The 26472-nt window shown below is 40.4% G+C and overlaps 1 protein-coding gene and 1 long non-coding RNA gene across 5 annotated transcripts in view; both read left to right on the top strand.

Annotated features, from left to right (window-relative positions):
- The window catches only part of CD55 (CD55 molecule (Cromer blood group)), a 53172-nt gene extending 40977 nt beyond the window's left edge, over positions 1–12195 (top strand). Inside the window, exons 9-10 of one of the 4 annotated variants that reach the window (XR_009254333.1) lie at positions 7754–8987; positions 9701–12195. Coding sequence is in view for 3 of the 4 variants with exons in the window: in XM_058701390.1 (XP_058557373.1) it covers positions 7663–7727 (65 nt within the window). In the remaining variant the exon portion in view is untranslated. The other 3 variants (XM_058701399.1, XM_058701393.1, XM_058701390.1) reach the window with 3 other exon arrangements.
- Positions 1471–7097, top strand: LOC131496144 (uncharacterized). The gene is made up of 2 exons (XR_009254344.1): positions 1471–4651; positions 4891–7097. It is a non-coding gene; the product is annotated as an uncharacterized LOC131496144 (long non-coding RNA).
- Positions 12196–26472: the final 14277 nt, after the last annotated feature.

The raw sequence follows: 26472 nt of genomic DNA, 5'->3' as shown, positions 1-26472 counted from the left end.
TGAAAACATATGCTATCTGTCTTTCTCTGTATGGCTTATTTCACTTAGCATCACACTCTCCAGTTCCATCCCCATTGCTACAAAAGGCCATTATTTCATTCTTTCTCATTGCCACGTAGTATCCCATTGTGTATATAAACCACAATTTCTTTATCCGTTCATCAGTTGATGGACACTTAGGCTCTTTCCATAATTTGGCTATTGTTGAGAGTGCTGCTATAAACATTGGGGTACAAGTGCCCCTATGCATCAGTACTCCTGTATCCCTTGGGTAAATTCCTAGCAGTGCTATTGCTGGGTCATAGGGTAGATCTATTTTTAATTTTCTGAGGAACCTCCACACTGCTTTCCAGAGCGGCTGCACCAATTTGCATTCCCACCAACAGTGCAAGAGGGTTCCCGTTTCTCCACATCCTCTCCAGCATCTATAGTCTCCTGATTTGTTCATTTTGGCCACTCTGACTGGCGTGAGGTGATATCTGAGCGTGGTTTTGATTTGTATTTCCCTGATGAGGAGCGACATTGAGCATCTTTTCATGTGCCTGTTGGCCATCCGGATGTCTTCTTTAGAGAAGTGTCTATTCATGTTTTCTGCCCATTTCTTCACTGGGTTATTTGTTTTTCGGGTGTGGAGTTTGGTGAGCTCTTTATAGATTTTGGATACTAGCCCTTTGTTCGATATGTCATTTGCAAATATCTTTTCCCATTCCGTTGGTTGCCTTTTAGTTTTGTTGGTTGTTTCCTTTGCTGTGCAGAAGCTTTTTATCTTCATAAGGTCCCAGTAGTTCATTTTTGCTTTTAAGTCCCTTGCCTTTGGGGATGTGTCAAGTAAGAGATTGCTACGGCTGAGGTCAGAGAGGTCTTTTCCTGCTTTCTCCTCTAGGGTTTTGATGGTTTCCTGTCTCACATTCAGGTCCTTTATCCATTTTGAATTTATTTTTGTGAATGGTGTGAGAAAGTGGTCTAGTTTCAACCTTCTGCATGTTGCTGTCCAGTTCTCCCAGCACCATTTGTTAAAGAGACTGTCTTTTTTCCATTGGATGTTCTTTCCTGCTTTGTCAAAGACGAGTTGGCCATACGTTTGTGGGTCTAGTTCTGGGGTTTCTATTCTATTCCATTCGTCTATGTGTCTGTTTTTATGCCAATACCATGCTGTCTTGATGATGACAGCTTTGTAGTAGAGGCTAAAGTCTGGGATTGTGATGCCTCCTGCTTTGGTCTTCTTCTTCAAAATTACTTTGGCTATTCGGGGACTTTTGAGGTTCCATATGAATTTTAGGATTGCTTGTTCTAGCTTTTACATGCAGTGTTATAGAAAGATACGGGTTTAGAGTCATTGTGATGTCTGTATGTTTTATGCTTGTAGCGATGTCTCTGGTACTTTGTCTCACAGGATCCCCCTTAGGATCTCTTGTAGGGCTGGTTTAGTGGTGACGAATTCCTTCAGTTTTGTTTGTTTGGGAACTTTATCTCTCCTTCTATTCTAAATGACAGACTTGCTGGATAAAGGATTCTCGGCTGCATATTTTTCCTGTTCATCACGTTGAAGATCTCCTGCCATTCCTTTCTGTCCTGCCAAGTTTCAGAGGAGAGATCGGTCACGAGTCTTATAGGTCTCCCTTTATATGTTAGAGCACATTTATCCCTCGCTGCTTTCAGAATTTTCTCTTTATCCTTGTATTTTGCCAGTTTCACTATGATATGTCGTGCAGAAGATCGATTCAAGTTACGTCTGAAGGGAGTTCTCTGTGCCTCTTGGATTTCAATGCCTTTTTCCTTCCCTAGATCCGGGAAGTTCTCAGCTATGATTTCTTCAAGTACACCTTCAGCACCTTTCCCTCTCTCTTCCTCCTCTGGAATACCAATTATGCGTATATTATTTCCCTTTAGTGCATCACTTAGTTCTCTAATTTTCCCCTCATACTCCTGGATTTTTTTTATCTCTCTTTTTCTCAGCTTCTTCTTTTTCCATAATTTTATCTTCTAGTTCACCTATTCTCTCCTCTGCCTCTTCAATCCGAGCTGTGGTCGTTTCCATTTTATTTTGCAGCTCGTTTATCGCATTTTTTAGCTCCTCCTGACTATTCCTTAGTCCCTTGATCTCTGTAGCAATAGATTCTCTGCTGTCCTCTATACTGTTTTCAAGCCCAGCAATTAATTTTATTACTATTATTCTAAATTCACTTTCTGTTATATTGTTTAAATCCTTTTTGATCAGTTCGTTAGCTGTTGTTATTTCCTGGAGATTCTTTTGAGGGGAATTCTTCCGTTTGGTCATTTTGGATAGTTCCTGGAGTGGTGCGGACCTCCAGGGCACTTCCCCCGTGCTGTCTTGAATAACTCGCGTTGGTGGGCAGGGCCGCAGTCAGACCTGATGTCTGCCCCCAGCCCACCGCTGGGGCCACAGTCAGACTGGTGTGTGCCTTCTCTTCCCCTCTCCTAGGGGCGGGATTCACTGTGGGGTGGCGTGGCCCGTCTGGGCTACTTGCACACTGCTAGGCTTGTGGTGCTGGGGATCTGGCATATTAGCTGGGGTGGATCGGCAAGGTGCACGGGTGTGGGATGGTCAGGCTCAGCTCGCTTTTCCTTCGGAGATCTGCTTCAGGAGGGGCCCTTCAGCACTGGGAGGGAGTCAGACCCGCCGGAGGGATGGATCCACAGAAGCACAGCGTTGGGCGTTTGCGCGATGCCAGCAAGTTCCCTGGCAGGAACTGGTTCCCTTTGGGATTTTGGCTGGGGGATGGGCAAGGGAGATGGCGCTGGCGAGCGCCTTTGTTCCCCGCCAAGCTGTGCTCTGTCGTCTGGGGCTCACCAACTCTCCCTCCCGTTGTCCTCCAGTCCTCCTGTTCTCTGAGCAGAGCTGTTAGCTTATAACCTTCCAGATGTCAAGTCCTGCTTGCTGTCGGAACACACTCCGTCCGGCCCCTCCGCTTTTGCCAGCCAGACTCGGGGGCTGCTTGGCCGGCGGGCCACCCCTCTGCCCCGGCCCCCTCCCGCGAGTCCGTGGAGCGTGCACCGCCTCGCCGTCCTTCCTACCCTCTTCCGTGGGCCTCTCGTCTGCACTTGGCTCCGGAGACTCCGTTCTGCTAGTCTTCTGGCGGTTTTCTGGGTTCTTTAGGCAGGTGTAGGTGGAATCTAAGTGATATGCAGGACGCGGTGAGCCCAGCATCCTCCTACGCCGCATGTTCCTCTAGTCCCTAAGTCCAAGGTCTTAATTTTCTTAACTACACAATTCCCTCAAAAACTCAGAAGGCTTCGGATCTATTTGCTTCCTGTGCATACTGTGGGACAGATGCCTCTGCCAAATAATTTACTAAATTGAATTCTTTTTCTTTATGTTTATTTATTTCTTTTGAGAGAGAGAGGAAGAGAGAGAGACAGAGACAGAGACAATCTCAAGCAGGCTCCACCCTCAGCGCGGAGCCCAATGTGCACCCTGACCTCACGACCGTGAGATCACAACCTGAGCCAATATCAAGAGTCAGATGCCCAACTGACTGAGCCACCCAGGTGACTCTTTAAATGGAATTCTTAAGCCTGATCTCTTTCTCTGACTCCTATTCACCATGTCATTCTTTCCCTTGTTTCTGCAGGTCTTCTTCATGGGGCCTTATTTCCTTAAGTGCCCAGTTGCCTTTGCACTACTCATTAGTCTTTGCAAAATTACTTGTTGGGATTCTCTAAGGCATAGGGTGAAGGTACTCTCTCCAGAGATACTTGGTTTTCCGTCTACCAAATTTATTCCACACTATCATTTGGGCACTACCTTAAAGCACGTTTAGGGCGTGGGGTTTCCTGACCCACTCAGGTCTCGAGAACTTGGGCTGTGAATCCTTGCAATGACTGAGCAATGGTCACAAATTCCCAGGGTTAAGTGTGTATATTTCTATTCATTTTTAATTTTTTCTGCTTCATTCAACACTATGGCAACTTTCCCTGCAATCCTCCAGGGTTGGGTTCAGAAACAGCAAGTTGACTTTTGGTTCATTCGAAGCCTGAGGGTAGGGTCCTTTGCAAGTCCAGGGCAAAGCTGGGACCACATCTGGTAAAACTTTCCACCTTGGATGGGCCTTGGAAAACGACTTCTGTTCCTCTTGCCCCATGAAATTAAAAAGATAAACATAAGTTTCCTGCTATCCGTAAACAACCCTAGGGCAGACTTAATGTTGTTGCCAATATTCTCCCCTTCTTTTCTGGGTTCAGGTTTTCTCCCAGAGTTTTCTCTGGTAATCCCCACTCTATTTTGTCGACTTATCAATGGGTGTAAGATAATTTCTAATGCTTTCAATCCAGTTACATTAGTTCCTCCTCAGAGGGTAATTAGCCCCAATTTCAGGCCACCACTATTGAAAAATAGAATTCCTAAGCACAATGTATGTTCTTGTCATATAGTCCTATGAAAACTGAAACGTTGAAAGAAAAAAACGGACACGTCAGAAAAATACGATATAAGTAAGTTTAAAATATTAAGTCAAAGAAAAATATATACGGTAGACCCTTGAACAATATGGGCCTTGAAGTGCAAAAGTCCACTTATGTGTGATTTTTTACAGGACACTACTGCAAATGTATTTTCTCTTCCTTAGGCTTTTCTTAAATTTTCTTTTCTCTAGCTTACTTATTATAAAAATACAATATACGGGGCGCCTGGGTGGCGCAGTCGGTTAAGCGTCCGACTTCGGCCAGGTCACGATCTCGCGGTCCGTGAGTTCGAGCCCCGCGTCAGGCTCTGGGCCGATGGCTCGGAGCCTGGAGCCTGTTTCCGATTCTGTGTCTCCCTCTCTCTCTGCCCCTCCCCGTTCATGCTCTGTCTCTCTCTGTCCCAAAAATAAATAAAAAAATGTTGAAAAAAAAAAATTTAAAAAAAAAATAAAAATACAATACATATAGTATTCAAAATATGTGTTAATTGGCTATGTTATTGGTGAGGCTTCTGGTCACCAGTAGGTTGTTAGTAGTTATGTTTTGGGGCAGTCAAATTTACATGCAGATTTTCTACTGTGTAGGGAGTCAGCCCCTTACCCCTGCCTTGTTCAAGGTCAGCTGTAATTTAAAGTGTTTTAAACTGTTCATAGCTGGGAAACCTGGGTGACTCAGTTGATTAAGCATCCAACTCTTGATTTCAGCTCAGCTCACGATCTCACAATTTGTGAGGTCGAGCCCCACATTGGGCTCTGCACTGAAAGCATGGAGCCTGCTTGGGATTCTCTCTCTCCCTCTCTCTCTGCCTCTCCCCCGCTCATGTGCCCTCTTTCTTTCTCTCAAAATAAATAAACTTCAAGAAAAATAAAATAAGAAAAATGAGAAAAATAAAATTTTTAATAGTTAAAAACATTTCAAATTGTACAAGAAAATTTTCTCATTGATAATGACCATCAAGATTTTCAAAGGGTCATTAAAGAATCATGATCAAAAATTATGTGGTACATTTCAAGAACAAAATTCTATATAAAAAGTTATACAAGGATACCCTTGTATAACTTGCATAGCCACCCTTGTATAGCCCTTGTATAGCCACCATTGGGTGGCTCTGTGCCTTAAGCATTCGACTTTGGTTCGGATCATAATCTGATGGTTCATGGGTTCAAGCCCTGTGTTGGGCTCTGTGCTGACAGCTCAGAGCCTGGAGCCTGCTTCGGATTCTGTGTCTCCCTCTCTTTCTAACCCCTCCCCTGCTTGAGCTCTGTCTCTGTCTCTCTCTCTCTCAAAATAAATAAACCCTAAAAATTTTTTTTAATTTAGACAAAAGCTACAAGAGTGAGAAAGCTGACGTTTCTAATTTAAAAATTTGAAAATATTCAACTTGGTAACTTCACATATACTCAATATACAAGGTCTTTCCTAATTCTTGTATTTTTATTATTCTTACCATAACAATGTGGTATTTTAATGTAATGAATTTTTTCATCATGCCCTAAATAGGGGCTCCCAGATACCTTCAGTTCATCATAGGATGACTAATGTTTTCTATTCATGCCTGGATATTAAGACAGTTGAAAGTACTGGGAGAGAAATCAAGACCACAGGAACATGCTAGTTAATAAACATAGAATGAGCTGGTTTTATTTTTGAGTAAAGCAAATATAATACAGGTAGGAACACATGCAGGTAGCCAACAAATGCCCACAGAGCTGCAGAGGATTTTTGACTCCACTTTACATAAAATTAAAACTATTGTGGCTACACAACCTCCTAGTTGTAGCAAACAGCCCGCAGGGATTTATTTTGTGTCACTGGTTACAGGGCACGTATTCGGACACTCCAGTCTTTCCTAATTCTTTATCAGGCTTGCTCTGATGTTCTGATCTTCATACTTGATCAAAGTCTCCTACTTTTGCCCCTAACGGCAGAACTAGTTCGTCTGTTTCGTCATATGCTTCAACATTCTTTAGTGAGGTCAGATGAAGCTCAGTTTCCTCGCCAAGGCACTATCCGAGGCAGCTGTTCTGAGCCCCGCAACGCAGGAGAATAGCAGGACCGGGTCAACTCTGACTTTGAGGAACAGACTTCTCTAGAGAGCGCTATTATTTCCACCCACAGTTTAGAGATTGCTGGGCGCATATCTGCTGTATAATCTGCTGTGTAACTTGGATGAGGTGCCAACAGCTGCCCACTTCAGTTTTTAAGTTGCTTGGAAGGTAGAATGCCTATGGGAGCCTAATAGGACTGATGCAGTGCAGGGGAGGGGGGTGTTGTAGCCTCAGCTGTGCACAGAGGCAGCATAAAGACATGGAACCATTTTTTCCTGCAGAAAACTAGAAAGATTCCCACACCGGAGCTGGCAGGCATGGAGATAGGGACTGGGAAATGGAGCCCAAATGAGGCTGACCAATGAAAGGAGCCTCTACGCATCATGATGCTGGTGATCCCCCTTCTCTACCCCACCAAGCTTCCGGGCCATGGGCAGATGCAGCATTTGCCTTCCTATAAACAGGACTGCACCGAGGGTGTGCAAGACCCCAAGCAATTTTTTTTTTTTTTTTGAGAATCCCGTTTATAACAACAATCTGGCTTAAAACTGCATTACAAAATCCATGGTCCCTGTGTAAGGTAGAGTCATTTATTGATGGAAATTTAGAATATTGGGTAGAGAAAAAGTATGTATTTATGTGTTTGTTGTCTAATCAATGCACATGGAAGTTATTCATAGTGTCTAGGTACAATCTCTATTGGTTTGGATCTTAGATCCCCCACATTTTTTTTTATTGCTAAATGTGCCCAGTGTGCCATTTCTGGGTAATTTTATATCTCCTAGTGGTAGGAAAACGATGGCACCACTGTTACTATTCACAATGCCCAGTTCTTTAGAACCTGTTTATATTGATATTGGTCATCTGATTCCTGTGGTTCCCTAATACTATTTCCTCATTTTTAATCATATCGTTATTTGTTACGTTGATCATTCATCGGGCTACCCGTGAACACTGGTTTCCAAGGATGTTCAACGGTTGTTCCTGTGCTTCATGGATGATAACCACAAATGCAAGAATTATCCATTTTCCAGGAAGCTGAAATGCAAACAAGACTTCATTTTCCAGTTGTTCTGCATTTACTTTTTGGAGTTGATGGTGCGTGGTATGTCTTAGCCTATGGTGCAACTCATAATCACTGCATTTGTGGAATGGGGTCTCTTTCAACGTGGACTGCATCTCTGCCTTCCAGACCTTGCCACCTGTGGGGAGGACCAACAAGACGCCTGTGGATGGAGTGAAAAAGCAGCCCACTAATGCAAAGTTCTCCCATCTCTTCCCAGCATGCCCTGACACTGGCCAAAGACAGCATGGCATCTCCACATGAGTTGAACGTAAGAGAGGACATTGAAAGAAAGGGTCGTTGTTCTTATGGAGCAACAGTCTGGAAAATTCTGAGGGGGAGACAGAAGTGCTCATCCCTGGAGATCTGCCTTCGCACGGGCCAACAGAGGGTGTGGGTGATGGTCCTGGGTGCCATGGATAGTGGCACGGAAGATAAAGGACATCTACTACCACTCTGACCATCCTCAGGTGCCATATTCCAAAGGTGCCAGAGGTGGCCCACAGTTGAAACAAAGGGGTGAGAGCTGTCCCAGGGGCCCACAAGCATATTCGCCAGCCCCAGGGCTGGTGACGGTTGGTAGTCCAGAGCCCTAAACTAGAAGGATGTAAATAATCTCCGGTAGATCTAATCCAAAAATTATACAAGCCCAATTTCTTCAATGCAGTATTATAAAAAGAAATACGTGAGCTGTATAGTTACATACAAACTTTACCCAAAATAATCGGGCCTTTACTGATTCAGGAGGAGCTGCAGAACCCGGTAGAGGCCCAGTGGTCACGTCACGGTGGGAGTGTCAAATTACCGCTTGCAAAGTACCTGCTATGGACTGTATTGCGTCCCCTCCAAATGTCATATGCTCAATCCCCAACCCTCCAGTGTGGTGGTGTTTGGAGACCGGGCCTTTGGGAGGTAATTAGGGTTAAAGAGGTCACAGGAAAGGGCCCTCATGATGGGACTGATGGCCCTTATAAGGAGAGACAGCAGAACGCAAGCACTCTCTCGCTCTGTCTCCCTCACTGACTGCCACCAAATGAAGACACAGTGAGAGGGGCCAACTGCAAGCCAGGAAGAGAGCCCAACCATGCTAGCGCTTTGATTTTAGGCTTCCAGCTTCCAGAACAGTGAGAAAATTAATTTCTGCTGTGGGAGTCTACGGTATTTTGTTAGGGCAACTCCAGCTACTAGGATAGCTAAATCTACTATTCGCTCTCTATTTTGTGTTTGTTTCTACAACACTAGATAACTTTACTTTAGTTGTATTTTAAAGGGACGTTTTATATATCAATTATTTTTAATTTTTTAATGTTTATTTCTTTTTGAGAGACACTGGATCCTAAGCAGGCTCCAGGCTCTGAGCCGTCAGCACAGAGCCCGACGCGGGGCTCGAACTCATGGACCGCGACATCATGAACTGAGCCGAAGTCGGACACCCAACCAACTGAGCCACCCAGGTGCCCCTATATTAATTTTTAAACTGAAAAAGTATATTGAGATCTTCATCAGTGTGATTCTGTGCAAGTTTTTTTTTTTAACCTTCCTGTTTCCTCATCTCTAAGTCTTATAGTGGAACCTTATAGGGTATTTATAACGATGAAACCTGTCAATATTTGTAGGGTGCTTAGAGTACTGCCTGCCTGGCACAATATGCTATGTGTTTATTAAATTAAATATAAGTAAAAATAAAGTACATTCTTAGCATTATTTATATGTACATTATATTTTTAAATGTTGTCTTTTTACTATAAAAGCCAATTTAGGCCTAATGCCTTCCATGTTTGTTTTTCTCCTTCATGACTATTAATTATTAGAGTATTGCTGATTAATATATTATTTTCAGTAGAAACACCAAAGCCTTTACACCATAGATTTTCCTTTTCCTCACTCAAAACTCCTAAAATATAGCAAGTATTTATACCAGGACAGAAAAATATTTTAATTTTTTAAAAATATAATTTATTGTCAAATTGGCTAACATACAGTGTGTGAAGTGTGCTCTTGGTTTTTGGGGTAGATTCCGTGGTTCATCGCTTACATACAACACCCAGTGCTCATCCCAACAAGTGCCCTCCTCAGTGCCCATCACCCATTTTCCCCTCTCCCCCACCCCCCATCGATCCTCAGTTGGTTCTCTGTATTTAAGAGTATCTTATGGTTTTTAATTTAGATTTTTCTGGGAACGCAAGCTGGTGCAGCCACTCTGGAAAACAGTATGGAGGTTCTTCAAAAAACTAAAAATAGAACTACCCTATGACCCAACAATTGCACTACTAGGCATTTATCCAAGGGATACAGGAGTGCTGTTTCGAAGGGACTCATGCACCCCCGTGTTTATAGCAGCACTATCAACAATAGCCAAAGTATGGAAAGTGCCCAAATATCCATCAATGGATGAATGGATAGAGAAGATGTGGTATATATATATACAATGGAGTATTACTCGGCAATCAAAAAAAATGAAATCTTGCCATTTGCAACTACATGGATGGAACTGGAGGGTATTATGCTAAGTGAAATTAGTCAGTCAGAGAAAGACAAAAGTCATATGACTTCACTCATATGAGGACTTTAAGAGAAAAAAACAGATGAACATAAGTGAAGGGAAACAAAAATAATATAAAAATAGGGAGGGGGACAAAACAGAAGAGACTCATAAATATGGAGAACAAACTGAGGGTTACTGGAGGGGTTGTGGGAGGGGAGATGGGCTAAATGGGTAAGGGGCACTAAAGAATCTCCTCCTGAAATCACTGTTGCACTATATGCTAACTAATTTGGATGTAAATTTAAAAAAAAATTAAAAATAAAATTAAAAAAAAAGAACATAGCACTCAATAAATAGTAGCTATTAAAAAAAAGAAACAACAACTAAAAAACAAATACAAACATGGATAATATTTTGAACAGGTCTTTCAAAAAGAGAATACTCAAATGGCTAATAAATATTTTTTTATTAAAAAAAACCCAAAAACCAAAAAAACCAAAACAAAGAAAAAATTAGATTTTTCTACACAGCTAATGTTTATTTTATTTCTCCTCTCATCAAAGCATACTATTATAATTAGCCACTGATGTTAGAACATTTGAACAAGTCAATATTTTTATTTGGAAGGCAACATTTTCAAATAGAAAAAACATTGTAAGGTGTCATCCCCTGAATAATGATTTCTTTATCATATATAAATAATTATTGTCTTTGCACACAGTGACTAGAAGGCAGTTACCTCCATTTTCTTCAAACTAGACAGGTTTGTGCTTGTTTTATTATTTTTGCTTTTCTTTCAGAAATAGCACATTTAAAACATTAGGAATATTATCTTGATTTCTCATGTTTTTTGAATCCTTAGAGACTCTACTCCCATTTATATATCATTTAGTGTCCTTTTTGTACTAACATACCATTGCATTTGAAAAACATTACTGTCTTTCTATTAAAGAATTAGGTACATAAACTTTTCTTGATCAGCGTTCTCTCCATAGGACCTGGGTTATATTCAGAATATATCAGGGTTGTCTTCAACATGTCCATTTCACTTCTCAAGAAATATGTGGATTCTGAAAGCAAAGTGCTTCTAGAAGGCTGGAGATCCTGTTTAGGACTTAGGGATTTCACCCGGATTTCCCATTCCCTGTCTTTTAATTCATGGGCTTTCATTCAGGGAAGAAACAACGGATCATCTTCAGTAGCAGAATTTCATCAAATGCTTGGGCAAAATGGAGGTTTTGGTCATCCTTTTTGTCCAGAAAAGAAAAGAAAAGAAAAGAAAAAGGTAAAGATAAAGAAAAAGAAAAGGAAAAGAAAAGAAAATGGCGAACTATGAACCAGGGCAGGGAGAGCCTCTGTTCAACCCAGAGGTGCCTGTCACTGCCCTGAGTGAGCTTCAGGGAACAAGACCATCATACAATGTATTTATCCACCAGGGGATGGTATTTATCCACCCTGTGTGTCCACAGAGCTCCAGAGCTCCACTGCTCCACTGCTGGGTTACCCAATCACAGAAACAAACCTCCCTCTGCTGGACCCTCACTCAACTCGCCCAAAGAAAGCAACCTGTTTCCCGCCCTTAACCGGACTAGGGTTCTAACCAGTCCACTAGGTGAAGTATCAAACCAGAAATGGGGAATTAAGGAGTTTAATCATCTTTTTTTTTTTTTACTTTTTTATTTATTTATTTTTTCCTTTTTTTTTAATATATGAAATTTATTGTCAAATTGGTTTCCCTACAACACCGAGTGCTCATCCCAAAAGATGCTCTCATCAATACCCATCACCTACCCTCCCCTCCCTCCCACCCCCCATCAACCCTCAGTTTGTTCTCAGTTTTTAAGAGGTTAGAGTGGGAGAGAGCCAAAGCATAAGAGACTCTTAAAAACGGAGTTTAATCATCTTTAAGCTGAAAGCCTTGCAGACAGCCTCATGTCATTAAAAACAAAACAAAACAAAAAGGTCTGAATCCTGTGGATCCAACCTCAGTAATAACCAGCGGCTGGGACAGATGGCAGAAGACAGTCTTCCCTCTGCGTTCCAGATGGAGACTAATCTTACCTCTGTTAGCATGCACTCTGCCTTAGCTGAGTCATTCAATCCCCAAACAGTTATTAATTCAAAAGAGACAAGGATTCTTAACTCTCTGTTTGAATAAAGAATCCAGCAAGACTGTGGATTTTACTTTATCTTTTGAATAATGGGAAAAAAGAAAATTTCAAAGCTCTTCCATAAAAATAAGGCTCACAAGTATTTATATCTTTGGCAAAGCAGATGTATGAACTTAAGCATTACAGCCAGGGCTAATATTATTAAAACAACCAATCAAAAGCCCATACTTTAAGGGAATATGTTCCAAACTATAGGATGACTTTTACATAACGCAGTTCTTTTTTTTTTTTTTTAATTTAATTTTTTTTTTCAACTTTTTTTTTTTTTTTTTTTTTTTTTTTATTTATTTTTGGGACAGAGAGAGACAGAGCATGAACGGGGGAGGGGCAGAGAGAGAGGGAGACACAGAATCGGAAACAGGCTCCAGGCTCCGAGCCATCGGCCCAGAGCCTGACGCGGGGCTCGAACTCACGGACCGCGAGATCGTGACCTGGCTGAAGTCGGACGCTTAACCGACTGCGCCACCCAGGCGCCCCTACATAACGCAGTTCTGAGACTCTTTGTAGGAGAGATTGGGAGAAATACATTCCAATCAGGCGAGCATACAGTCAAGCAGCTGACACAGGCTTTCCCCTACTGAAAGTCCCACTCGGAGAGAAAGGTCTTGCTAAGTTAAGGTAATTTATAATAGGGGACAGTCTGCCATGCTGCTCCGAGAAAACAGTTATTTGCTGTAAGGAAAAAAAAATTCAGATCAAGACAATGGAACTATTCATCACGGAAAATTTATTTTTTAAAAAAGCCCTGTGTTGTATTTAGGCTTCAGGAAAACTAGGAATCACCAAGATTTATCCTCAGAAAGAGGAACAAGTGAAATTGCTTTTTCTCATTATTAGGAGTGCATTACACTGATTTTGAGAGTTACTGTAATTTTCACAATAACCATTGTTCTATTTCTTTAATTATTCAAAACAAGATTTGTCAAATGATAAAATTAAATTCATCATAAAAAGGTACTAACCCATATGTCAGAATAGATAGACCAATATGGTGAAATGTTTAAATGCAGAAACAGATCTAACATCATATGGAAACTTCATTTAGGATGGATTTGATGTCTTAACTCAGTAGAAAAAGAAAGGTGTATTTAAAAAAAAATTTTTTTACATTTATTCATTTTTGAGAGACAGAGAGAGACAGTGCACAAGTGGGGGAGGGGCAGAGAGAGAGGGAGGCACAGAATTCGAAGCAGGCTCCAGGCTCTAAAGTGTCAACACAGAGCCCCACGCAGGGTTTGAACCCACGAACCGTGAGATCATGACCTGAGGTGAAGTCAGTCGCTCAACCGACTGAGCCACCCAGGCACCCCAAGACTAGGTGTATTTTATAAAAATGAGGCCAGCATAAATGCATATTGTTCTGGAAGAAAAAAAAGATAACTGCATACATCATTTACATAAGTAAAATCCAGGTAGATGAAGTATCTACCATTTAAATATGCATATATCATTTTATTATTTTTTTGTGAAAGCATACATATATCTGGTAAGAATTGAGAATAACAATTGAATAAACTTGAACAATACTAGAAAACCAAAAATTCTAAAGAAAAATATTTGATTAGCTTTGAAATTACATATGGCAAAGTCACTATAAATGTACGCTAGAGAGAATATATTTGCAACCAATATAATAGATAAAAAATTAATATCTAACATAAAATTAACTCTATAACTAAAAAAGCAAGCACTCAAACAAGAAATTGGATAAGCCAACAAATAGGCAATTACAGAGGAAAAGTTCCTTATAGCCAATAGCAATATGAAAAGAAGTTCAATCTCCTACGTGTTCAAAGATGTGCAAGTAAAAACTATAAGTTGATTTGCATTAATCAGCCTGGCAAAATTTGAAGCATTCAGTGTTAAAAAGATTTTGGTAAAGCGAACTTATACATCGGTGACAGAAGTGTCAGTTTCAACAATTGGATAGTAATCTGGCAGTATATGATCACATTTAAATACATTTAATATTTAACCTAGAAATCTTACTTTTATGATCTATGTCCTATAAAAAAGATATATATATATTAAATTATAAAATCATATATACACAGGAGTGCCTGGGTGGCCCAGTTGGTTAAGCATCGGGCTCTTGAATTCAGCTCAGGTCATGATCTCATGGTTCAGGAGTTTGAGCCCTGGGTTAGGCTCTGTGCTGACAGCTCAGAGCCTGGAGCCTGCTTCGGATTCTCTCTCCCTCCATCTCTGCCTCTCCCTTGCTCATGTTCTCCCTTTCCACCTCTGTCTCTTTCTCTTAAAATAAGTAAATAAGTAAATAAATAAATAAATAAATAAATAAATAAAACTTTAAAAAAACAAAAAACGTATATACACATATAAGCACATAGTAATGTACATAAAAATGCTTTCATTGTAGACAATAACTAGAGAAATAATAAAGGAAGTTGTTTCTGGTTTGGAAATTGTCTTGAGTATATAGTATGACAATAGTTACAGAATTTTAGGCAGAATTGATGGAGAAATGCATCCATAGAGGCTTATTCTGAAAAAAAAAATTTTTTTTTAATTCCAAGACAGAAAGTAGCTCTATATAATAGCTTTTATTAGCCTGTTTACCAACGTTAAAGAGAAAACTAGGTTCTAAACACAACTGACCATCTTCTGTTATTCAGTCCCAGAGATTTGAGGTAGTAATATAGCATCTGGAAATTACCTGGAACCTTTACATGTGTCAAGCTTTAGTATTAATTGCGTATTAAAAATTTAAACCAGCATATTAAAATATCAAAGAAAATTGTCACATTGTATTAACCAATGTACATGTCCCTTTCTATAAGCAATTATTAGAGGATGAGGGGTTTTTCCTTCTTTTAAACAGGCAAATGAACTTTGATCTCTTATGGTTCTATCTCCCTCTAGTGGTAGAAATGTATTTCAAATATTTGCACAATAAGTAAGGCCATCGTCCCACCATGAAACATCAGAAGTGTCGCATACATAGGAATTACTGCGGCTGTTACTGTGTACGTGTCATCAGGGAGGAAATAATATTTTCTACTGCGTGACAACTTTATTTAAATTTTACTTTATTTGAATTAGTAGCGTCAAGTTTTAAAATGGTAACAAGATCCTTTTCTATAAAGTCTAAAATTCTAAGATAATTTCAGGTCGGTCTCAACCTAAATTGTAGAGTTGAGGTTATTCACACTTACATATAGCTCTCAGACTTTCTTAAAAATAAAAAGCTTTCAGTATAAAATGTAGATACCTTTGTAATGACTCTCCTTCATTTACTAAGTGAATCTTTCTGAGCCTTCATTTCTTTATCTGTATCTCCAATCCTTCCTGCATTTATGCCCAGGATCTCACTCAACACCTCCCACAACTTTGTCAGGAAGATAGGAAAGGTGTTTAATGTCTTTGTCTTATGATGAAGGAAATGTGGTGTCAAAAGATCTTTTAGTTTATCCAAACTCAGTAAACAAATGTCAGAGGTGGAAACGTACCATAGATTTCCTGATTCCAAATTCAGTGCTTTTTATAAGACCTCCCCTCACTTGCAATTATGATCATGAAGGGAGCTAATATTTGCACAAAGGCTTAAGTCCAATAGGAATATGTCATTATAAAATTACATAATAAAGAGAACAATGAGGTTTCTGAATGTGAGAAAGTAATGGGGAGATAAGAGAAGAATACTTCATAAAACTATGAAAACTACATCAGGAGCACCTGGGTGGCTCAGTCGGTTAAGCGTCCGACTTGGGCTCAGGTCATGATCTCACTGTCCGTGAGTTTGAGCCCTGCGTTGGGCTGTGTGCTGACAGCTCAGAGCCTGGAGCCTGCTTCAGATTCTGTGTCTCCCTCTCTCTGACCCTCCCCCGTTCATGCTCTGTCTTTCTCTGTCTCAAAAATAAATAAATGTTAAAAAACATTTTTTTAAATAAAAGAAAAGTATATACATCAGGCTGAATTGAACTGCCCGTCAAAATGAAAAATATCCAGAAATCTGGGAGGCTTTATATACATACAATCTGTACAAATATATATTATTCTACCTCCCCACACTTTTTCTACTCCTTCTTCTTAAAACACCATGGGAGTGAATTACTGTCAAGTTAAGATTTCTGCCATGGATTAGAAGAGCGACAAGGAGATGCCACATAGTCCAACAAACATTTGGTTATAATGGCAAAAAGAGAGAAAGAAATGGGCGTATAGATTTGTTGGTTGTATTTATAAGGCGCCATGTGTATGGAGTGTGCACGTGGGGCTGGAGGGTAGCTGCGAAGACCAGCTCGGGTTCTTTCTCTTTAAAAGTTCTTATTTCTCCTGTTCCTATGCTTCCCTTTCCTGTTTCATTCTGTTCCCATCAAAGCAGTTGTGGCCTGGGTAAAACAGTGAGACAACGGGAAAGGAAGAGAGACAAAGCTGGGTCACACCTTCCGTGATCCCGTCAAGGTTCTCCAACATCTGAACAAGTAGCCCCAAGCCCACCTGGAGGCCCACTGTACTTAGGAACCTGCCATACAGATTTGTAAAAAAAAAAAAAGCATAGTCAGAACATACACTCTCCGTGGAAGAGTAACTGAATTGTAACCTCATTTTCTCTTAACTTCTGCCACTGCCCCCACCCTCCCCCCACTTCATGCCCTCCTTTAAACCATAATGAGAAGCAAAACCCAAAGATCTCATCTCAAGCTCGGTCTTCCCTCTCAGACGGTACTGAACACAGAGAGCGACTAGAATTCCTCGTGCTTCTCATAATTCAACCAGACTCACTCAAAATTAATCACAGACTTTTACTTTAGAATAAATAGGAGGCTTGAAGGGCAGTGTGGAAACTTAAACTTTCTTCCTTCTTATCACGGGGAATAAGTAAGTACAAACTGGTCCATATCTATTTTCCTGCCTCTGGACAGGTTCCATTATGTCGGAACAAGTCACTTCCCAACCGCAAGTCAATACCTTAGTCAATTACCTTAGTCAATTACCTAAGTCAATTAACTTAACTGTCTTTCACAGGTGAGCCAGCTCTGAGCATGTTCTCCAGCCCAGCAGAGCTTTTGGGTTGTTCTGAAAAAAACAAAACAAAACAAAACAAAACAAAACAAAACAAAACATTAGTTTTGGTGTCAGGAAATAAGATGGCAAGGCCAGGTGTCACTGACTTGTATGATCATCCATCTTTCAGGACCTTAAGGCCCTTTCCTGCAAATTAAGCGAGTTAAACTGAAGAATAGCAAAGGTTTCTTCTAGAACTGGTAGACTGACTCTACAGTCTAATCAAGAGCTGGAAATGAATCCCTAGCCTTTCGTTCAAAAGTCCCTGGTACTAGAATGACTCAATTCTCTGGGCAATCTCTGCAGAAGAACCTGCTGTAAAAATAATTGAAACAAGTTGATGTAAGTTCTTCTGAGAAAGGATCCCTCCTTTCCTTTAGTTTAACATTCTGTCAGCAGAGTTAATTTTTTGCCTTACAAGTGCCAAAAGGATAGACTCAACTCCAGGGACATCTCTACTGCATCTGGAGAATAACCATTATCATTGCTGGTTTCCTTCTTTCTTTCTTTTTTTTTTCCACATTAAAAAAAGCTTATTTATTTATTTTCAGAGAGAGAGAGAGAGAGAAGAGGAGAGAGAATCCCACGCAGGCTCTGCATTGTCAGTGCAGAACCTGACTCTTGATCTCACAAACAGTGGTATCATGACCTGAGCTGAAACCAAGAGCCAAACACTTAACCGACTGAGCCACACATGTGCTCACCTTCTTTCTCGGTAAACTTTAATATAAATTTTAAGATGTCCTGATACTCACAGATGTTTGGGGACTTTTAGCTTTTTTCAACATACAGCTTGAGTTTTTTCTTTATGACTTCCTCTAGAAGCCCTCTCTGAAGGAGGGGTTGCCCTTGGGATGGAACACTGTCCTCAGTTTGGCAATAAGATCCGTTAAGTCTGTTCTGCTCAGCGCTGAGCCCGCTTTGTTCCTAAACCTGTCCTCACCCCTTGCTACTTCCCTTCCAGGGATCTTGGATCCTTTTGGAGAGAGGCTTTCCTAAGATCCTGATGTAGGAAGCAGGCAAGCAAATAAATGATTCCCCGGCTGTGCTTCTCGGGTTTTTCACATTAATGTCATGCCCCCATTCTCTCTGTGCCCGCCTCTCTTTAGAAAAGTCTTCTGAGGGAATATCTAGAGTCCCAAGTTTTCCAAATGATTCATTTCTTTGCAAAAGCAACAAGAAGTTCCTCCTCCTTCGGGAAGTCTGGGGCAATCCAGTTGCGTAAATCCCTAACTAAGGGTCTCTTGGGGATTTTCTAAAACTGAGGAGGAATGGGGTGCCTCCAACTACTCCTAAAGTCCTTGGCTGGGAGGTCAACCGGAGGCTCTTCTAGTCCCCACTCCATACATCTGTCCAGGAAGTACCGCCCCTTGTGGAGCTATAAGCAGCAAGTGTAAGGGGGTTTCAGAGCATCTTCCTTGCAGAAGGAGCCCTTGCACCCACATCTCACTCTGCTATGGCTCCAGATCCCAAGGCTGTCCCTGGGTGGTTGAGTAACAGACTCCCAAGAGAGAAAGTGCCACCGCTCACTCCTTCCAGGCTCCCTGCCCCATTGGGAAGGCTTTGTTTCTTATACTGTTTGCTAGACATTTATTAGGCATTCTCTCTGCATCTTCATATAGCTAAATTATTTAATGACAACCAACAAAATTTAAAAGGATTGAATCCGGGGCACCTGGGTGGCTCAGTTGGTTAAGTGTCCAACTTGGGTTCAGATCATGATCACAGATTGTGAGTTTGAGCCCTGCGTCGAGCTCTGCGCTGACAGCTCAGAGCCTGGAGCCTGCTTTGGATTCTGTGTCTCCCCCTCTCTCCCTGCCTCTCCCCTGCTCATGCTCGCTCTCTCTCTCTCTCTCTCTCTCTCTCAAAAATAAATATTTAAAAAATAAATAAATAAAAAATAAAAACAAATAAAAAATAAAAGGATTGGATCCATTTTGTCACTTCCTGCTTTAGCTAATTGAAGCATTGCTTCTTTGAAGAATTATATTTATTGAGCTTTTTTCTAATGCTGTATTTTCTTATCAGATTAATAGAGAAAATAAAAAATAGCTAAAGGTTGAGGGGTTGTCTACTTATTTCAACATTCAACAGTTATCTTCAGTCAAATAAAAAGGATGAAATTTTGTCTTAAGTTTCATTTTAGAGAAGTTGAACTTAACGAATACAGGTTCTTAATAAAGTTTCAGAACTTTTCCTTCTGTTCTTTTCAACAGATACTTACTCAGCAATGTATTAGGCTGGTGCTGTATCAGGAGTCTGGGAGTATAGAAACTAAAGTAACACATATACGTATTTTATAATCAAACAATGAATTCACCACTAGCATCTAAATTGTCTTTGGAATGAAGCATGGGATAAAAAGTACATTCATTAGAAGTTAAAGAGGATCAAAATTAGAAAGGCATTTCAGTATAGGGGGAGGGGCCGAGATGGCCGAGCAGCATGGAGGGTTTTTTTTTTTTTTTTTGCCTCTCTCATCCCTGAAGTGCAGCCAGATCAACACCAAGCCATGTTGCGCACCTAGAAAACTGAGTTGAGGATTAACACAACAATCTGCACAACTTCAACCACAGAACTCAGTAGGTAGGTGGCATGGAGAGGTGAACTGGGGGAGAGAGAAGCCACAGAGGGTAGGGAGCTGTTTTTGTTTGTGGAAAGAGGTTGGAGAGAGGGGGGAGGGTACAGGAAAAGCACCCCCCCATGAAAGCAACTGGAGAGAAAGAGAAAGAGTGGAAACACCCACAATGGATTGAACAAGAAAGGGAGAAAGGAGAAAAAAGAGAGTTTAAGTACCATTAAGACTCTATAAACCGGGGAGCACAGAGTCTGAAACTCTGCAGCTTGATACTAGGTGGAGCTCTGGTGGGGAGGGCGAATCCCCAGGAGCAGACAGTGAGGTCTGAGGGGTCCTCGGGCCACGTGGGGAGATGCAGTTCCCCTGCTGGGAGGACATTTGGTAGAGGCTGTGTGGCATCCTTACAGGCAAAAGTCCCAGCAGAACCTGGAGAACAACCACGTTCACTGGTGTTGGAACAAGGACATTAAGGATGAAGCCTGGTGCCAGATATGTGTTGTGATTTACCATAATTCCTGAAATGCTGCTGCTACACCATTGTGTGAATTTTTTCCGGGGTGAGCTGGCACCCAGACACAGTCTCTGGGCATCTGCAGCAGCCCAGTTGTGTGAATGTTCCTAGGGGAGGCGCAGGCATCCAGCCATTGCTGGATGAGACCCTCCCCCAGAGGGTCTGAGCATGTCAAAGCCACAAGGCCTCAGAAGTAAGGAGTTGGGAAAGACAGTCCCATCTGAGATAAAACTCGGGAGGGAGGTGCCACTTGGCAGGCTGATGGCTTGCTCACAGACAGTGTAGAAGCATGGAGTGGATGGAAGCCAGAGACAAAGGAGGGGTGGCTTGACTGCTGGTGGGCGAGAGCACAGAGTTCTGATACTAGAGACTGAGTAGCTGGGTAACACCATTTTCACCTCTCCTGCGCATGCGCATACATGTGTCATACTGATCCACCCCAGTAAACTAAGCAGCGTCATCTAGTGGAGAATGGGGCCATTACACCAAGCCCCATTCAGCTGGGGCAACAGTGCTCTAGAGGTACGCTACGAGTCTCTGCCTGCTTAGTTACAGACTATAAAGTGCCTCATAATTTGACTTCTAGGGGAAACTGGATGTAATTTCAATCGTATTTCATTCTGTTAGCTGGTCCACCTATTCAATTTTTTTTCTTTTTCTTTTCTTTCCTTATTCTTGAATACAGAGAAAATTTTGTTTTTATTTTCCAATTTTATAAAAACGTTTTTATTTAATTTTTTTCTACTATATTTTTTACTTTAAAAAATTTTTTTAATTCTATTTTACTTCCTTCATTTTATTGTATTGTATTCATTTTTTTAAATTTTCAAAGGTTTTCCTTTTTTTTTCCTTTTTATTCTTTTTTCTTTTCCTCTTTTCTGTATTCTATCAAGCTTTTGTCAACAACCAGAACAAAATACACCTAGGATCTGGCATTCTTTATTTGATTTTTTTGTGTGTTGTTTTAAATTTTTATTTATTTATTTATTTATTTATTTATCATTTAATTCTTTGTCTTCCTTCAAAATGATGAAACAAAGGAATTCACCCTAAAAGAAACAACAGGAAGAAAGGACAGCCAGGGACTTAATCAACACAGATACAAGCAAGATGTCTGAACCAGAATTTAGAACCACTATAATATACTAGTTGGGGGTTGAAAAAAGCATAGAATCCCTTTCTGAAGAGATAAGAGATGTAAAATCTAGTCAGGATGAAATTTAAAATGCTATAACTGAGATGCAATCTTGAATGGCTGACACAGTGCAAGGATGGAAGAAGCAGAGCAGTGAATGAGTGATATAGAGGACAAACTTATGGAGAATAATGAAGGAGAAAAAAAGAGGGAAACTAAGGTGAAAGAGCACAATATAATAATTAGAGAACTCAGTGACTCATTAAAAAGGTATAACATCTGAATCATAAGGGTCCCAGAAGATGAAGAGAGGGAAAAGGGATAGAAGGTTTATGTGAGCAAATCATACAGAAAATTTTCCTAACCTGTGGAAAGACACAGACCTCAAAATCCAGGAAGCACAGAGAACTCCCATTAGATTAAACAAAAACCAACCATCAACAAGGCATATCATAGTCAAATTCACAAAATCCTCAGACAAAGAAAGAATCATGAAAGCAGCAAGGGAGAAAAAGGTCCTTAATCTACAAGGGCAGACAGATCAAGTTCACAGCAGACCTATCCACAGAAACATGGCAGGCCAGAAAGGAGTGGCACAATATATTCAATGTGCTGAATTGGAAAAATATGCAGCCAAGAATTCTTTATCCAGCAAGGCTGTCATTCAAAATAGAAGGAGAGATAAAAAGTTTCCCAGACAAAAACTGAAGGAGTTCGTGAACACTAAGCCAGTCTTGCAAGAAATTTAAAGGGGGACTCTCTAAGGAGAGAAAAGACAAAAAAACCCCAAAACAAAACAAACAAACAAAGAAACAAAACCAAAAAAGGCTAGAAAGAACCAGAGAACACCACCAGAAACTTCAACTCTACAAGCAACACAATAGCAATAAATTCATATCTTTCAGTACTAACTCTAAATGTCAGTGGAGTAAATGCTCCATTCAAAAGACATAGGGTAACAGAATGGATAAGAAAACAAGATCCATCTATATGCTGTTTACAAGAGACCTATTTTAGACCTAAAAATACCTTCAGATTGAAAGTAAGGGGATGGAGAACCATCTATCATGGTAATGGCCACCAAAAGAAAGCTGGAGTAGCCATACTTATATCAGACAATCAGATTTTAAAATAAAGACTGCAACAGAGATGAAAAAGGGCATTATATCATACTTAAGGGGTCTGTCCACCAAGAAGATCTAACAATTGTAAATATTTATGCTCCAAACATGAAAGCACCCAAATGTATAAATCAATTAATCACAAACGTAAAGAAACTAATTGAAAATAATACCATAATAGGAGGGGACTTCAATACCCCACTTACAACAATGGACAGATCATCTAAGCAGAAAATCAACAAGGAAACAATGGCTTTGAATGACACACCGGATAGGATGGACCTAACAGATATATTTAAAACACTTAATCCTAAAGCAGCAGAATACACATTCTTCTCAAGTGCACATGGAACATTCTCCGGAATAGATCACATACTGGGATACAAATCAGCCCCTCAACAAGTACAAAATGATTAAGATCATACCGTACATATTTACAGGCTACAATGCTATAAAACTCAAAATCAACCACAAGAAAAACTTTGGAAAAACAACAAATACTTGGACACTAAAGAGCATCCTACTGAAGAATGGATGGGCTAACCAAGAAGTTAAAAAGGAAATTAAAAAGTACATGGAAGCCAATAAAAATGTCAACACCACAGCCCAAAACCTCTTGGATGCAGCAAAGACAGTCATAAGAGGGAAGTATATGGCAGTCCAGGCCTTCCTCAAGAAGGGAGAAAGGTCTCAGATACACCACCTAACCTTATGCCTCAAGGAGCTGGAAAAAGAAAGCAAATAAAATCCCAAAGCAGCAGAAGATAGGAAATAGTAAAGATTAGAGCAGAAATTAATACTATTGAAACAAAAAAACAACCCACAAAAAAGCAAAAAGAAAACAAAACAAAACAAACAGTAGAACAGATCAGTGAAACCAGGAGCTGGTTCTTTGAAAGAATTAACAAATTGATAAACCGCTAGCCAGTTTGATCAAAAATGAAAAGGAAAAGACCCAAATAAATAAAATCAAGAATGAAAGAGGAAAGATCACAACCAACACCGCTGAAATATAAACAATAATAAGAGAATATTATGAGCAATTACATGCCAATAAATTGGGCAATCTGGAAGAAATGGACAAATTCTTAGAAACATACAAATGATCAAAACTGAAACAAGGAGAAATAGAAAACTTGAACAGACCAATAACCAGTAAAGAAATTTTATTAGGAATAAAAAATCTCCCAAAAAACAAAAGTCCAGGGCTGGATGGCTTTCCAGGAGAGTTGTACCAAACACTTAAAGAAGACTTAAAACCTATTCTTTTGAAGCTGTTCCAAAAAAGAGAAATGGAAGGAAAACTTCCAAACTCATTCCATGAAGCCAGCATTACCTTGATTCCAAAACCAGACAAAGACCCCACTAAAAAGAACTACAGACCAATTTCTCTGATGAACGTGGGTGCAAAAATCCTCAATAAGATACTAGCCAACTGGATCCAACAATACATTAAAAGAATTACTCACCACGACCAAGTGGGATTTATATCTGGGATGCAGGGTTGGTTCAATATCTGCAAAACAATCAATGTGATACATCACATTAATAAAATAAAGGACAAGAACCACAAGATCCTCTCAATAGATGCAGAGGAAATGTTTGACAAAATACAGTATCCCTTCTTGATAAAAACCCTCAAGAAAGTAGGGATAGAAGGATCATACCTCAAGGTCATAAAAGCCATATATGAAAGACCCACCACTAATATCATCCTCAATGGGTAAAAACTGAGAGCTTTCCCCCTAAGGTCAGGAACACGACAGGGATGTCCACTCTCACCATTATTATTCAACATAGTATTGGAAGTCTTAGCTTCAACAATCAGACAACACAAAGGAATAAAAGGCATCCAAATCAGCAAGGAGGAAGTCAAACCTCCACTCTTCACAGACAACATGATACTCTTTATGGAAAACCCAAAAGATTGCACCAAAAAAACCTGCTAGAACTGATCCATGAATTCAGCAAAGTCTGAGGGTATAAAATCGACGCACAGAAATCGGTTGCATTTCTATACACCAATAATGAAGCAACAGAAAGAGAAATCAAGAATCAATCCCATTTACAATTGCACCAAACCCATAAAATACCATGAAGAAAACTAACCAAAGAGGTGAAAAATCTATACACTGAAAACTATAGAAAGCTTATGAAAGAAATGGAAGAGGACACACACAAAAAAATGAAAAAGTATTCCATACTCATGGATTTAATGAACAAATGTTGTTAAAATGTCAATACTACCCAAGGAAATCTACATATTCAATGCAATCCCTATCAAAATAACATCAGCATTCTTCACGGAGCTAGAACAAAGAATCCTAAAATTGGTACAATACTAGAAAAGACCCCAAATAGCCAAAGCAATCCTGAAAAAGGAAATCAAAGCTGGAGGCATCACAATCCCAGACTTCAAGATGCAAATAGAAATACCATACAACCCAACAATCGCTCTACTAGGCATTTATCCAAAGGATACAGGTGTGCTGTTTCAAAGGGGTGCATGCACCCCAAAGCTTATAGCAGCAGTATAGACAATAGTCAAAGTATGGAAAGAGTCCAAATGTCCATCGATGGATGAATGGATAAAGAAGACGTGGTATATATACACAATGGAGTATTACTCGGCAATCAAAAAGAATGAAATCTTGCCGTTTGCAACTACATCGATGGAACTACAGGGTATTATGCTCAGTGAAATTAGTCAGAGAAAGACAAATATATGATTTCATTCATATGAGGACTTTAAGAAACAAAACAGATGAACATAAGGGAAGAGAAGCAAAAATAACATAAAAACAAGGAGGGGAACAAAATATAAGAGACTCTTAAATACGGAGAACAAACAGAGTTGTTGGAGGGGTTGTGGGTGGGGGATGGGCTAAATGAGTAAAGGGCACTAAGGAAAACACTTGTTGGGATGAGCACTGGGTGTTTTATATATATCGGATGAATCACTGGAATCTTCTCCTGAAACCATTATTGCACTATCAGCTAACTAACTTGGATGCAAATACATACATACATACAAACAATAAAAAGTGAAAGAGTATGATTCTAGAAAATATCTGACTTGAGAGGCAGTACGATGGAGCTCTTAAGACTACACATTCTTCAAGGTAGGATGGTAAACAAGACTGACTTTTGAAGCTTCCCATCCCAAGCAAAGGCTTAGAAAAACTGGATACAGGGGTGCCTGGGTAGCTCAGTTGGTTAAGCGTCCAACTTTGGCTTAGGTCACGATCTCACGGTCTGGAAGTTCGAGCCCCCATCGGCTCACTGCCATCAGCACAGAGCCCACTTCAGATCCTCTGCCCCCCTCTCCTTCTCTGCCCCGCCCCTGCTCTCTCTCTGTCAAAAATAAATAAAACACAGGGGCATCTGGGTGGCTCAGTGGATTAAGCATCCAACTTTGGCCCAGATCATGATCTCAGGGTTTGTGAATTCAAGCCCCGCGTCAGGCTGTGTGCTGACAGCACAGAGCCTGGAGCCCACTTTGAGTTCTGTGTCTCCCCCTCTTTCTCTGCTGCTCCCCTGCCCCTGCTCATATTCTGCCTCTCAAAAATAAGTAAACATTAAAAAATTTAAAAGAAAAAGAAATAAAACATTGAAAAAACTGGATACAATAAACTCACATTTCATTTTTTAAACAGACAGCTGAGCTTGAAATTGAGACTAGGAAATCCCCAGATAGAAGAAACAAATAGAATATTCAAAATCAATGCGGTGAGCAAGAGCTAAACCCAGTGACCTGTGGAGGAGCCAGAATGGAGTAAATCCCTATGGGAACCATGGTTTTAACACATACGAAGCTGTAGACTGGAGTCTGAAGTCCCAGGCAGCATTGCCACGTAGAAATGGGCCCTTTCGTAAATCTGAGAGCCAGTCCATGAAATGGAAACTAGAATAG

The sequence above is a fragment of the Neofelis nebulosa genome, chromosome 15, assembly GCF_028018385.1.
Source record: "Neofelis nebulosa isolate mNeoNeb1 chromosome 15, mNeoNeb1.pri, whole genome shotgun sequence".
Lineage (NCBI taxonomy): Eukaryota > Metazoa > Chordata > Mammalia > Carnivora > Felidae > Neofelis > Neofelis nebulosa.
The sequence above is the reverse complement of the archived record's forward strand: the minus strand, read 5'-3'. Positions and strand labels throughout refer to the sequence as shown.